Source organism: Phoenix dactylifera, chromosome 3 (assembly GCF_009389715.1).
Source record: "Phoenix dactylifera cultivar Barhee BC4 chromosome 3, palm_55x_up_171113_PBpolish2nd_filt_p, whole genome shotgun sequence".
In the NCBI taxonomy this organism is placed as follows: Eukaryota; Viridiplantae; Streptophyta; class Magnoliopsida; order Arecales; family Arecaceae; genus Phoenix; species Phoenix dactylifera.
In genome coordinates this window covers 10,158,434-10,172,984 of record NC_052394.1, presented here as the reverse complement: position 1 = coordinate 10,172,984, position 14,551 = coordinate 10,158,434, and the positions used below count along the sequence as shown (strand labels likewise).

Sequence of the window (14,551 nt, the reverse complement as noted above, 5' to 3'; positions counted from 1 at the left end):
ATATTATTTAGTAAACCTCAAGAATTTTTGTAGATTTGATCCAAAATTGTGCAACAAAAGTGCAGTGGCTTGAGGCTTTTGAAGTTGATCAAAAATATTAATTTTAATACAAAAGATCTCATGATTAAAGTTAATCATGGGCTAGGTTTGGGCACACAAAATATCAAAATTTAAACAAGCCTACTCTTAAGTCCGACTAAAAATGAATATAATTTAGATCGAATGCTCAGTTCATGATTATCTCTACTTTTGATAAAAGAGAATTTTATTGATAATGAGAAGAAGGTTATTGTTTCTTAAGCTAAAATGAATATAAACGTGTAATTTTCACCAGCAGATTCTCCTACTGTGGATTATTCTGAGGAGAATTTTGAGGCATCTCATGCCAGGGTTAGCAGGCCCTTAATTCGTTCACAGAGCTTGGACATCGAACATATTGGTGTACATCTCTTCTGAGGCTAACACGGCCTGCTAGCAGCCACAATTCTGCCCCTCCCACCATCCAATCAAATAAAACGCAATACATAGAGCTATAGATTTGCATTTTTGGATGGTTTTCAGTGATGACATCAACCCTTCAATTCAGAAGGATGTATCGGCAATGCAAGGTGAAAACATTCATGAAACGTATGCTTCGTGTCATAGGATTTTAAATGTTGAGTTTTGGTGGTTGATTTGTTGCGACCCAAGTTTCGAAAAAGCAAAATAAGAATTCCCTTGAGTTTTGAGTGGATGTCATCCAGGGCCTCTTGAGGCATAAAAACAGGAACCAGCTAATATAGAAAGAAATCACATAAAACATCAACTTTGGCAAATGCTACAAGTCATCCACGCATAAAAGCTGAGGAATTTCTCCTAGTGTTTGGACGGGTCATCAACCAGCAAAGACCTGTTGATAAATCTGAAGGTACAGATATTGGTTGGTTTATCAACCTTCAATATTTCAGCTGTTTCATTAATCCACAGGTCATCAATAAATCTCTGATTCAGACCTTAATTTATCTCCAAGATGCTACAAAGATGTCATACAGGAACTATTACCTGCACAAGCATATAGATGCATATTTCCCAATGCCGACTTTCTTTTACTTTTTTATTTTTGATAAAACAAAAAGGGGCACTGCAAAACACAACTTTGATAACTGGGGCAAGAGACTTCATATTGAATACAAATGTTAAAAACTATGAACATGCCACAATGGTTCAGCAAATGAGTTGAAAAATAAATGTCACAGTTCAGTGGTTGACCGGCATAAACCTGCATAAGCAGCTTTGCGAAAAAGTGGATGGACGTCTCTAGTAAAGACTGCAGAGTCCAGTGTTTCAATATGAGGCCAGATCTGCCAATCATGGAAAGTAGCAAACTAGCATCAGTAAGAAAGATACAGATGAGACGGGAGAAGAAAAACTACAGTAAGATTTCAGATCTTGCATATATGCTTAATAACGGATCCTCATTGATTATGGTGGAGGGGAGGCCAAAAGGTATAGGTTATGATATCAAGCAGTCTATTGACCACCTTGTAAGCACTCAGAATGCACAGAGAGACAATTCTGTAGCCTCGGTTTTTTTTTCCGATAAACAGTAATAGCCATTACAGAACACCACCCAAGGCGTACAGTAACACACTAGAAATCAAAATTTAACTGTGCGAGAACCTCTGGATGGTCCCCGCCATCCCCCCAACCCAACAAACCCCAACAATTATCCCTGCCAATCACAAATCACATTACGATCCTTCGATGGCAAAAGTAAAACTTTTTCTGTTTTTGGAGAACTAGACTAACCTCAGTTGCATATTGCCTCGAAAATGCCTTGACGTAACCCAACATGCAAAGGCACCACTGCTCCTGCTCCCCAGTGGAATAGCGAGGAAATACTTTTTCACCGTTTGATTGACTGTCCATATAGTTTGACAAATATTTTTGAAAATTATAAAACAACAATAAAATATAGAGCTAAGATGCTTGCGATCATTAACTTGCCTGGTATCAGTTCTTCCATTGTCATGGTCCACCTCCATAGTTGCTGGCTCCTCAGAGTCGACAGCCATCGAATCAACATTGGTAGTCCTCAGTTTGGGAAATTTTCCATCAGCCGACACAGGAGGCAGCCGTTCCATAAGCACATCTCTGAAGCTCTTATATAATGATAAAAATAAGGCCTGTAAGGAATTGTATGAGTCAATACGTTAGACTGAAAAGTTATATACCAGGTTATGAAATACAATGACATACTTCCTATTGACAATATATTTCATTCAAACTTGCAAGTTGGTAGGCTTATTGCCCATTTGCTGCTATTACCCAATATGATCTGCTCGAACAATTTCTCAATATCGTTTCAATAGAGAAGAGAAGAAGGTTTAGGGCACAGCATATAAGAGCATATATGACCAAAGCTACTGGGAGTTCAGAAGATGCACACAAATTAAAACATAAAAATAACAATGTTAATAATACAAAAATATAATAGTAATGTCAGGAACTTATCAATGAACAAAAACAGTATGGGTTTTGATTTTTAGAGATTGCTACAAAGTTTAACCACGGATTACATATAACAATATTATTATCAGAGTAAGTATAATCATTTATTAGGTGTATGTGATTGTCAAAATGTCCTATATTGATGAAGTTTTTTCCAAGCCAATATGCTTTCCCAATTTAGCTTATTTGCTAACTGAAGAGTTTTAAGCACCATTGATGAACTATCATCTAGAGTTAATGCCAATAATTAGAAGCCAATTGCAAAACAATAACATACTTTATTTTCTTCAATGGCTCGAGCAAGGAGAGCCTCCTTAGCTTCTAAAGATTCTCGTACAGATGTCTCATTATCTCTTGCTTTCTCAGCATATCCTTTAAGTCGTTTTAACCTTCCTGGTTTTTCAGACTGTACAGGTTGACCATCCACAACCTCGAGCTTTGATTCAGCAGCTTCGTACTCTTTTATAGCCTTTCTTGTGGCTTCCTCAGCTAATAGAACACTCCCCTCGAGTGATTGGATTTCCTTCCTAAGATCCGTAATGCGATTGTACGTCTTGTCAACGGCATTCCTAAGAATCTAGAAGGAAAAAAGAGAGTAATTGATGAGAGATTCAAAATGATGTAAATTAGCCTAAAATCTCGACTAGAAAAAGTAAAGAAAATTAAAAGGTATTCTAAACAAAAATATGCACGCCTCATGATTCAAATAAGTTTGCATGATTTTTGAGAAGATCAAGAAAAAACCACAGTAAACAGTAAATACAATTAAAATAAACAAGCAATTGTGAGAAATATGGTAAAGAAACAATCACCAGTATAAGGTGTCATTGGGTCAATTTTTACTACAAGTACGCCTAATAACCCTTGACCCATCTATATTAACATGGTTTGTGTTAAGACAATAAATATAAACCAGAAAGTATGATTCAAGGTACTATGTCATAAAGCTACTCAGGCAGGAAATAGATATATCATAAAGTACAGGTACTGAAAAGGGAGACTAGATGGTAACCAACAACAGAATTTGAAATAGTATGAAAGACGATGAGGATATATAGTTATTCAAAAAGATAAACTGAGTAGAATGTTAATAAAACTACTCTGCAGAGCAGTAAGTGTTTGTACATGAAACTGTTTAGAAATATAGTGGCTGTTGTTGATTCAGGGATGACAAAGCAGCACCAAACTACGGTGTTTACTTTTGCTTTCTCCTTCCAGACAAAATTTTGGCCAGTTTCAGCCAAGACAGTATGAAAGACCAATCTTATGTTAATCAGTAAATAGTATTGAACTATATTTGAATTACAAAGATGATAAGTATGACAATATTACAAATAATAAATATATAAGAAAAACAGGGACAATCTTGTCCAGTTTCAGGCAATATGTCATGAAACGAACCAAGTCTATACTCTTGAGTAAACACATATTAAACAAATATAGTTTGAATTGAAAAAAGATGGTAAGTATGAAGATGATATACCGGAACTATAGAAAAGAATCATGCTAAATTTAATTTGTGAACCCACACATTGAATTAAATATACTGAATATGGAGATAATTTACTAGAACTACACAAAAGAATTGTGTTAATTTTCATTAAGCAAAGTCATGCACATGTTACGTGTAGACTTGGGCATCGGGCCGTGCCGGGCCGGCCCGGCCCAGGCCCGTTTGTTGGCGTGCCGGGCCCGGCACGGCACGAGACGGGCCGTGCCTGGCACAGCCCGTCTCGGGCGCAAACGGGCCGTGCCAGGCACGGCCCGTCTGGAGAGGGGGGGAGAAAAATAGCCGTTTCCAACGGCTATTTTAGAAAATTTCCAAAAATGCCCTCCCAACAGTCCAAAAACGGCTAAATTGAGGGGTATTTTGGGAAAAAAAAATTTGGGCTTCTATAAATAGCCCTTTCCTCCCTCATTCTCACCACACCAAACCAACTATTCTCTCCTTCTCTACTACTATTATTTCTCTCTTCTAAAGTGCTCTTCTAGCAATTTAATTTTTAGTTTGCATTTAGCAAGTGTTCAAGTGCTACACAAGAGGAGGTTCCTGTTGAGAAGAGAAGATCACTCCTGTTGAGAGCACAAGAGGAAGCTCAGAATCTCGGCTCTGCCTCTGCCCTCCGACCCTCTACTCAATTCCTCCTTATGGTTAGTTTTTATTTTTTGAATTCATCAATTTAGATATGTCATCTTTTGAGGAAAGTCATTTTGGCATTCCTCCTGTTTCTGAGGGAGAAGAAACTAATCCCTAACCCCATGTTCCTAGTTCCTCTAGAACTAGTGAACCGAGTAAAGATCAAACCTCTTCTCGTAAGAGGACTAGTGCTGTATGGAATGAATTTGATAGAGTTATGGTTGATGGAGTCTGAAAAGCTAAATGTAAAAAATGTGCCAAACTTTATAGTTATAATAGTAGTGGGGGAACAGGGCATTTAAAAAGACATCAAGAGAGTCATAGGATGCATGATTCTCATGCTCAAACTCAAAGTACCCTTAATATACAAGGGAGATTACTTGTAGGTAATTTTGCATATAATCAAGAAAATCAAAAAAAAGCACTTGTAAAATGGATAGTTAAGGATGAATTACCTTTTAGTTTATGTGAATCTTTTAATTTTGAAGAATATGTTCAATTAAACCTACAACCTGCTTACAAAAGAACTAGTAGGCGTACATTTAGAAGAGTAGCTATGACTAACTTTTTAGCAATGAGACAAAGTTTAATTGAAACACTTTCTACTTTAAATGTAAAAATTTCATTAACTTCTGATATTTGGTCAGCATCTGTAGGTAGTAATTGTTTTATTGCCATTACTGCTCATTATATTGATAATGATTGACAATTAAATAAACGTATTCTTGCTTTTCGTGCTTTTGATTTTCCACATTCTGGGCAACAAATTTCAAATGTCATTTATCAAACTGCATGTTCATATAATATTAATGATAAAATTATGTCTATTACTTTTGATAATGCATCTAATAATAATTCTGCTGTTACATTATTAAAAGACTCATTGCATCCCATGTTAGATGAAAATTTATTGCATATTAGATGTGCATATCATATCTTAAATCTTTCTGTTCAAGCTGGCATGGGCATGATTCAAGATGTGATTTCAAAAATTAGTAATGCAGTTTCTTTTATTCATGCTTCAAGATCAAGACTTCAAGAATTTAAGGAACTATGTATAAATCATGGTAAACGTTTTAAAAAATTTAAACTGATGTAATTACTCGTTGGAACTCAACATATAGCATGATACATGATGCATACCCATATAAAAACTTATTAAGTGCATATATTAATGATCGTGGATTAGGCTTTACATTGACTGAAACTGATTGGAATAAAGAAAAAATTTTGGAAGATTTTTTGCTTAGTTTTTATAATGCTACCAATGTTCTTTCCGGTATTTATTATCCAACTTCATGTTCATTTTTACAACAAGCATATATAATTAGTCAAAAATTTGCAGAACATAGATATGATGATGTTTTAATGTCTATTATTGACCAAATGGAATCTAAATGGAATGAGTATTGGGACAAGATATGTCCTATGCATAACTTAGCTGCAGTATTTGATCCAAGAGTTAAATTGAATGGCGTGCTAATTTTACTTGATGCATACTGTGAAAATATGAATCAAGATCCTGAACCTGCTAAAAATGAGGTAAAACAACTTCTTTATGATATTTATGCTATATATGATGAAAAAATTCGTGGATCTAGATTCTCCGTACAAAGCTCTATTTCTTCTAGTAGTTCTCGTTCGTCATCTATTTTTTCATTCATTGCACAGAGAAAACACATACATGCTTCAAGTTTATCTTCATCTTCTTCATCTTTAAGTAGTGAACTAGAATTTTATTTACGAAATGATCTTCAGTCCGCATATGATGAAAATCAAACAGAGAATCTAGATGTATTATCTTGGTGGAAGAGTGTTAAAAATCAATATCCTGTTATGTCTGCAATTGCACGCGATATTTTAGCTGTGCCGATGTCCACGGTAGCATCGAAATCCGCTTTTAGTGCAGGTCGGCGTGTTCTTGACGAAAAGAGAAGTAGGATGACGGGCGAAACGGTTGAGATGCTTCTCTGCTTCAAAGATTGGTTGGATGCTGAGGCAAGACTTCAAGATAAAGGTGGACATAATACATCCTCTGATGATGATGATACAAACACTACTGAAGAGTGAATACTGATTCACTGAATCACTGATGATTAGTAAGATTTCTTAATTTTTTATAATTGTACATTTTTATTTTTTTAATTATTAAAGTGAGTCATCTCTATTTTTTCTCCTTTCTTATTGTATTCTGGAGGTCAAACCAAGGTCCAAACCTTCCTTCATGTACCATTTTGATTTAAATTAATAAACTGGTAGGGGTCTATGCCAAACCCCTCACCATTAAGGTGTCTTTATATTAATAAATCCTTAGTTTTCAATATTTATTAATTTATTAAAAAAATTTATGAAGCATTAATTTTTATGGAGACGGGCCGTGCCTGGCCCGGCCCAGGCCCTTATGGGCCGTGCCGGGCTGGCCCGCGGGCCGTGCCGTGCTTGGCCCGCGGGCCAAGAGCAGGCCGTGCCGGCCCAGGCCCGAAGCGGGCCGTGCCGGGCTCGGCCCGCAGGCCAGAAACCCGTGACCCAGCACGGCCCCCTTGAATGGGCCGTGCCAGGCACGGCCCGGTACTGTAGCTAGCGGGCCGTGCCAGGCACGGCCCGCTTCGTGCCGGGCCGTGCCAGGCACGGCCCGCTTCGTGCCGGGCCGTGCCAGGCCGTGGGCGGCCCAGCCCAGTGCCCAAGTATAGTTACGTGCCTATAAATTCCATAGTAGTAATGGCTTCCAGTTTGACTTATTACAACTTGAAAACAATTCAAACTTCATTTTTTATTTAACACTAAAAATTAAATTCCAAAATATACTATAGTTCTCTTACATGTAGTCAAGTATATGTCCAAAACCTGGTAATGTTTATCTGTATTTATAAAAACAAGCTTCAATTAGATAGAATTTATTTTATCAAACAAATATTTTTCCCTCAACTTCACAAAAAAGAAAAAAAAATAGTCCATAAAAAAAGTGAACATTGGACAATCACAACTTTCATGCAAGTGTTAAGCTACAAACTATTGGGCAGGCAATATACCTGACAACATCAGGTGAGTCCACATCACTAAACAACTCAGCTTAGCATTTTCAGCAGGTTTTTCGAATAAAATACATAATGGTTCTTCATGTAACCAAACTACAATGGCTTCTGGAAAATGGATCCAAAACATAACAGCAGAAAGACTGGGGAGAAACAACTATTATTAAGAGGAAATTATTACAAAGTTAATCTTGAAGGAAATCTTGGTGGTCCATAGTTGTAAAACTCACCGCACAGTGTTGGCCAAGTTCTATGATAAAATGCGACAAAGTCATGAACCTTACCAATAAGCTGTAAAAGTTTATAAAAGTACAAAGATGCAAAGTATACCTCCCATGGACGATCTGAAATATGGAATTGGTTGATATTAGAAAGAGAAAAAACCCATCTAACAATTGACAAATTGGATATGAGTCGGTAACTCATCATTCTGTCGATAGCGATAGCAGTCATCTGAGTATTGTTCTTCCAGTAGGAACTAATTTCGTCCATTAGCAAAAATTGCTTATCCTGATCAGGACATAACTTAGCTATGACCTGACCATATCTCTCCAAAACTGTGATTAAATGAGTGAAACTTTTTGAACCAATATCAAGAAGAGTCTGAATAACGACTTCAAGTGCAACATTAAAGCCATGCACTGGAATTATATTCTCCTCTACCCATGAAGTAATCTCACGGGCAGTCTTCCTTGCCCTAACCATACTGTTAAACTCCTTAGAAAGTGTGTAGCCATCCATGCCTTCGCGACTATCTTCAGTACTGTACTTGAAGTTAGGCTCACCCCTTGGGGGAAGTAATTCCTCTAAAGCAGGGGCATTTTCAATACTCTGAAAAAGATAAGAAAATAGCATAAGAGAAAGTGCACTTACACCATGGCAGTGCATAATAATTTTGAACAGAAGGATAATGTGCAATGTGCACTACATGAGTATACATCTCATCATCTACAAGTTATAAAAATACCGTGGCAAAGTTGTCCCAAGCAGTACTTTCAGAAGTTGAAAACTGGAAAAGCAAGGACCCGGAACATTTACAAATCCAGAGTCATATGAATTAAAATTGCAATCATGGTTTCATCCTTGCACAGACCGACCTACCAGTCTTCCACATGTTGCTAACAGATGGACATAATTTGAATTCTACTTGGTAATACAAGAAAATGTGGCAAAAACATAGAATCCCCATATATTTGGAAGGTCATTACCTTGGGCTGTAACAACTACATTGACCAGCATCCAAGAATAGAATGATAGCAATTAGATGACCAGGAAACAGCATGAATGTAAAATGATTTCAGCAGTCATTTAAATCATACAGAAGGTGCATCAAATTTACATACAGGTAGTGGTATCGTTAGGACAAAGAAACTGCTGAATTTGAAAAACATGACAGAGATGACTGTGAATAACATCGAAACTGCAACTATTATCAGAACAGAGATACCAAAAACATAAAACAGGGGTTAAAGTTGGTGTAATTATCTACATACTGTTGACAATACATTACTGCCATTACTTTAGATGACAAATGGCTTCTGAATTCCAGCAGAACTCTATGTTACTCAAGCGACCAGCTCCCACATTGTTACATGAATTAACTGGTCATTTTTGGTACAAGTGATTAGTACTGATATTTACCTGCTTGACTTTGTCCCAGTATGATAAACGAACTTCCCTTTCTAATACTTCTTGAACAAAAACCCGTTCTGGGGCCCATTTTGGAAGATCTTTAACATGCACCCATTCTTCCCATGGCCAAATGTACTGAAAATTTGATCTGCAGCACCGTGCAATTATTAAATTAAGAGAGTGACCCACAAATTTCCAGTCATTGATACTAAAAACAACAGAAGATGCAGTAACTTTTCAGAACAAGTGAACTAACTGCACCTCATTGTCTAAATGCAACCCTACAAATACTATCCTTTATTGACAACTTGTAGAATAGTTAAACAAGCCATAATCAAATTTCATAAAGCATAAGATGCCAATGAATACGAGTAATACCCTTCAGACAAGGAGCTAAGCCAAAAAGGAGAAAATGTAGAATGCAAGCAATATGTGCAATAATAGCTCTTAGCTTTCACAAAATTTATCTAAACGCTTGTGCAGCTTGAGAGCTTTTTCCAAATTCAACATACAAGAAATTAGGAAACTATCTCCACATAGAAGTTGCTCACATAGAAGTTCTCCAAAAAGGAGACTTAACCATATGAGACTTCCACACAAAGCTTCCACTTCTAAGGAGCCCTAAGTTTTAAACCTCTATTCTAATTAATCAAATAAAATCAAGATTTCCTATATTACAAAATTTAGGGCACATCAAATTATTATAATGTTTGATCTTGGGATCCCATCAATTAATAATTTAAGTTTGCAGGTTGAGTTAGAAGGCTTCCTGTAGTTTGAAAGTGTATATCAATGGTTGTTTACATGCCTTCTTGTATGTGCTGCATAGGAATTCAAACTTTTGTTTGTTTTCGTTGAAGTATCACAGTTTGTTAGTTAAGTGCTATGAAGGGGTTGGGAGTCTGTAGAACAGGAGTCTATCTCATTTTCTTTTGGAAGAAAGCACATACGAGAAGTCTTTGATCAATTGGTGGAGAGGTTTATATTTTTGAGTTAGAAACTTAATACTAGGCAGCTTTCTATTTATTTGAACGAGATTCCTGAAGTTCACCTCCATCACAACCTGTCCCTGTTTTTTAAAAAACAATTTTCCTCAACTTAAATTCTAATTTTCACTAAGGGAATAAGAGAGAGATATAGTTCTGTTTCGCAAATTCAGCAGTCCCTTGGAGTCAGAATCCTGTTCAAGTTATTGTGCAACATAAACCGGATAGTATATGCTCAAACCAATATTTTCAATGATCTGCTACTAATTTTTTGCAAGTCACCCTGGAAAATCTGTAAACAATCACTATAGATTGGGAATCAAAATTGAGAATATCCTTCATTGTCACAACATTCGACGAATTTTTTGAAAAAATCGTGAATTGCTCATGGCTAGCAATCTAGCTGAGCCATTCTCCAAATAATATAGTCAGTCATGAATGCAACATGAAATGTCATCAAATTCGCAACGTTTATGAATAATTCATGTTGTGAATTACTTGGTGCGATCAAGAGAAACTCATGCACCATGACTTCGTGCACCCTCTATCCTTAAGGCAGCAGGCTACATATAGAGTTTTTTTTATGGCATAGGATTTTTGAACTTACGGATTAGAATTAGAAATATATTAAAAAAATTAATTTTTCTCAGAATGGGAAACCAAGAGACCGTTCCAATTGTATCTCTCTCATTGTCTTTTTCTGCCTTCTTCCCCATATTTCTTTTCTTCCCAAAGTGTAGATGTCTCCATCCTATTTCTTTTCTTCCCAACAACCAAACATTTTATAAATCTAACTCATGTTTACAGCTGATCCATCCATACATACACACATACATCCATATATCCATACATTCATGCATCATACATCCATCCATACATCCATACACGCATCCATACATACATCTATTCATACACATACATCCATACATGCATCTACAATCATCCATACATACATACATGCATGCATCCATCCATCCATCCATCCATACATACATACATACATGAATAGAACTAATAAATGGACACCGACACGGCCACACAACACCCCAAATAAGTTTGATCCTAATTGGATGAATAGGGACCCAACACCAATAATCTGAGCCGTTGGATGTGATTTACTATCTCTAAACCGCTTACAGTTAAAAAATCATCTAATTTGACGATCCCTAATATATGCATCGCTTATGCATCTGGTGGTTTAAAATGAACAATTTAAATAGCACAAACAATGCATATTTTTGACCACCAAATGCATATTTTTGACTGCCAGATGCAAAAGCTAGAGATCTCCAAATCACATGATGTTTTGACAATAAACAGTTAAAAAATCACCAAAATCATTCCCCAAATACTGAACGTTTGGCTATGGATGAGACCCATTGATAGTGAGACAGATTAACAAGAAATAACCAGTGATATCACAAATGATGAAGTAATTTAGATGGCTACTTTAGTGAACTTTAATTTAGGTTCCAACTTTATTTGAGAAAGAAATATGCAACCATGCTGCCAAAGAATTGTAACAGTTATACTTACCAAAAACTTTGCAATAAACATTATGGGGACAAAGAATCCTGTGGTAACTTCCACTCACAAGTGTGCATTGGGAATAAGAAAAGCTCTATTACCTATAATTTTTAATTTCCAATAGATAAAACAAAGTTACAAAGAGGAAAATGACAAAATCCCGATCCGTGCATTTCATATAATCTTATTATAACTCGTAACCATCCTACCAAATCTACAACCATTGTCATCATTAAATTGGAAACTTTGGATCAAAAACAAGCAGCAAGGATTAAGAGAACTAAATCCTCAACCAACATTTTCAAATTTGCAGCAGAGAATGGCTAATAATCTATAACATATACTACCAAAATCATAGTTTCTTTTATCTAAGTGTATATCTTCTGAATTATAATGCCAAAGATGCCAAAAAAAATGTAAAAAGAAATACATATTCACAAAACAGCATATCTACTACATAGGTGCAAAAACTGCTTAATGAAAAAAAATACAAGGTATAAGAATCAAAAAGAAAAGGGTCCATGGACTATTTTCCCACAATGAAATATAATTCGGCCTTACTTTCAGATGTCATCCACCAAATTAGATACTTCAAGAAGAAACCAGACTTACAAGTGATGAGAAAACCATAAAATGAGCCTAATGCGGCACTCCATGTCCAAATCAGCAATTCTCTCAAAGAGCGCACGTACAGCTCCTGCTACAACAGCTGGGAATGCCCCTGGAAGTGCCTATAAGAATACGACAAGACATAGAACAGTTCCCGATGAGACAGAATATAATTCGCTCAAAAAAATTTAAAAAGGCAAAAAAAAGCATGGTCATTGATTAAGAGGTATATGGTATAAAATAGTTTTCAGCCCACAGTTTGTTCACTGACCCACACAGGTAGCATGATAAAAGAAACATTAGGTAATAATATAATAATGAAAATTCAACCTAAAGGCATTGGATACACACCACAAAGGTGCAACATCTATAAGAAAAAATAGTTAGGTGAAGCATTTAAAATAGATAGAGCAATCATAAGGATTTTCTTTTTTGAAATAAAGTGGCGATAACAGAAAAAAGAAGGCAGATAGAAAACACATGGAAGAGAGCATAATCATTAACATGTAAATTACATGAGAAAGCTGCCTAAAGTTATGCTCCAATGTCAGTAATCAAGTAAAGAATTCAGAGAAGAGGTAATATAAAAATTTTCAAGAAAGTATTTCACAGAAGGAATTAAGCACCCCTATGTTAAACCAATCAAAGCAGAAGTGAGAAAGATGGGCATCAAAGCAAATTTGAGGGAAGTTCCAAAAACTTTGATTAGTAGCATATCAGTCTCATAAATTTGATAAGCATAAAATTACCTTGCAAAGGTCGATGATAACCAGTGTATAGTATAGTGGCTTAAATGGTGGCTGCGGCAGCAATAGTAGCTGCAAGATGACAAGAATTAACAATAAGTGTCAAAATCGCATAGCATACATAAAATACAATTACCCAGATCGGTGAGGTTTTCAGTTCTTGTGCCTACATGTTTTGGACAGGATGAGAGAAATAAAAATCAGCCCAAAGTTTTTAATTAATCTGAAAAGCATGACCATCCATCTCCCACATGAATGGCACAGCGGTAACACCTACGAGTTCAATTTCAAACAAGGAGTATGCATCAACGCAAGATAAATTCCACAGTTGAAAAACATTATTGTATTTGGCCAGCAAGACTCTCATAATGTAACATATCTAATCCTGATGTGTGTCAAAGACAAATCAAAAAACAATTTGAAGTTTCAGCCTTCCCAAAATTGACAACAGAATGCTTGAACTGGCTTATGGGGCCAAATATATTTACTAGAGAGCATCTTGGGCAAATATTTTTTTCCATTAAAAAAATCCTTTGAATTGCAATAAGCATTTTGTCTTTTTTTCTGAGAATAATTTTGTCAGGTTAAATATGAAGAGAGGAATCAGAAAAATTCAACATAGGGCTCAAAAAAAATTAGGAAACTGACTGTTAAAATAAGGCATTGCTCCAAAAAAGATGGCTTCTTTGCTTTGTCCATTCCTTTAGATGACCCAAAAAAAACAATTTCATCAAAATATCTCTTCATCAATTCTCTCTAAAACACTATTTCCAACATTCATGTTCTTGTAGTTGGTTTCCATTATTTGGTATTTGGTCTATAGCTCTCAAAAAAAATCATGATGTTGAGGGAGCCACAAGTTCTCTGCAAATCAGGCATCAGGGGAATGGCCCTGTGAAAGGATATTGCTAAATTTCCTTTGAGAGAAGGTTAATATCACTTAATCAAGCATCTCCTCTAATAAGACAGTTCTCATCATCTCAACCTATAATTTTTAAAAAAAAAAAAAAAGAGCCAATTATGCCATCATATTATAATGAGAAGGGCCTCTCAGAGCATGGTCCAGGTTGTATGTAGCCAAAATTTGAGTTGAGTCATCATTTGAGCTAACAGTAAAAGAAAACTGGATAATGTGACACTCAACTACAGTTCGCGCCGTTTACAGTTATTTTATATATAGAAATCAGTAAAATATAATAAGACACTAGGGATTAAAAGGTGGTCAAATACTATAAAAAATTGGTTTAATCATATGTCATGCAAAATTAAAAACATAAATTTGTATGAAACAATTTCAATAAGCCTAATTATTCAAAAACTGGCGACAATATTGTGCTTAATCTTACTCTTACAATTCTGCATATGCAATTTAAATTTCAGAATACTGAAGAA

General features: G+C 35.8%; 1 protein-coding gene across 1 annotated transcript in view; it reads right to left on the bottom strand.

The window, feature by feature from the left end:
* Nucleotides 1-892: 892 nt before the first annotated feature.
* LOC103722124 (nuclear cap-binding protein subunit 1-like) overlaps nucleotides 893-14,551 on the bottom strand; it is a 39,731-nt gene continuing 26,072 nt past the window's right edge. The window contains exons 12-19 of the mRNA XM_008812566.4: nucleotides 13,163-13,231; nucleotides 12,417-12,535; nucleotides 9,301-9,439; nucleotides 7,990-8,490; nucleotides 2,768-3,067; nucleotides 1,987-2,165; nucleotides 1,789-1,900; nucleotides 893-1,340 (exon numbers count right to left, since the gene is read on the bottom strand). Coding sequence (XP_008810788.2) covers nucleotides 1,230-1,340; nucleotides 1,789-1,900; nucleotides 1,987-2,165; nucleotides 2,768-3,067; nucleotides 7,990-8,490; nucleotides 9,301-9,439; nucleotides 12,417-12,535; nucleotides 13,163-13,231 — 1,530 coding nt within the window. The 3' untranslated portion in view covers nucleotides 893-1,229. The remainder of the gene's footprint in view (nucleotides 1,341-1,788; nucleotides 1,901-1,986; nucleotides 2,166-2,767; nucleotides 3,068-7,989; nucleotides 8,491-9,300; nucleotides 9,440-12,416; nucleotides 12,536-13,162; nucleotides 13,232-14,551) is intronic.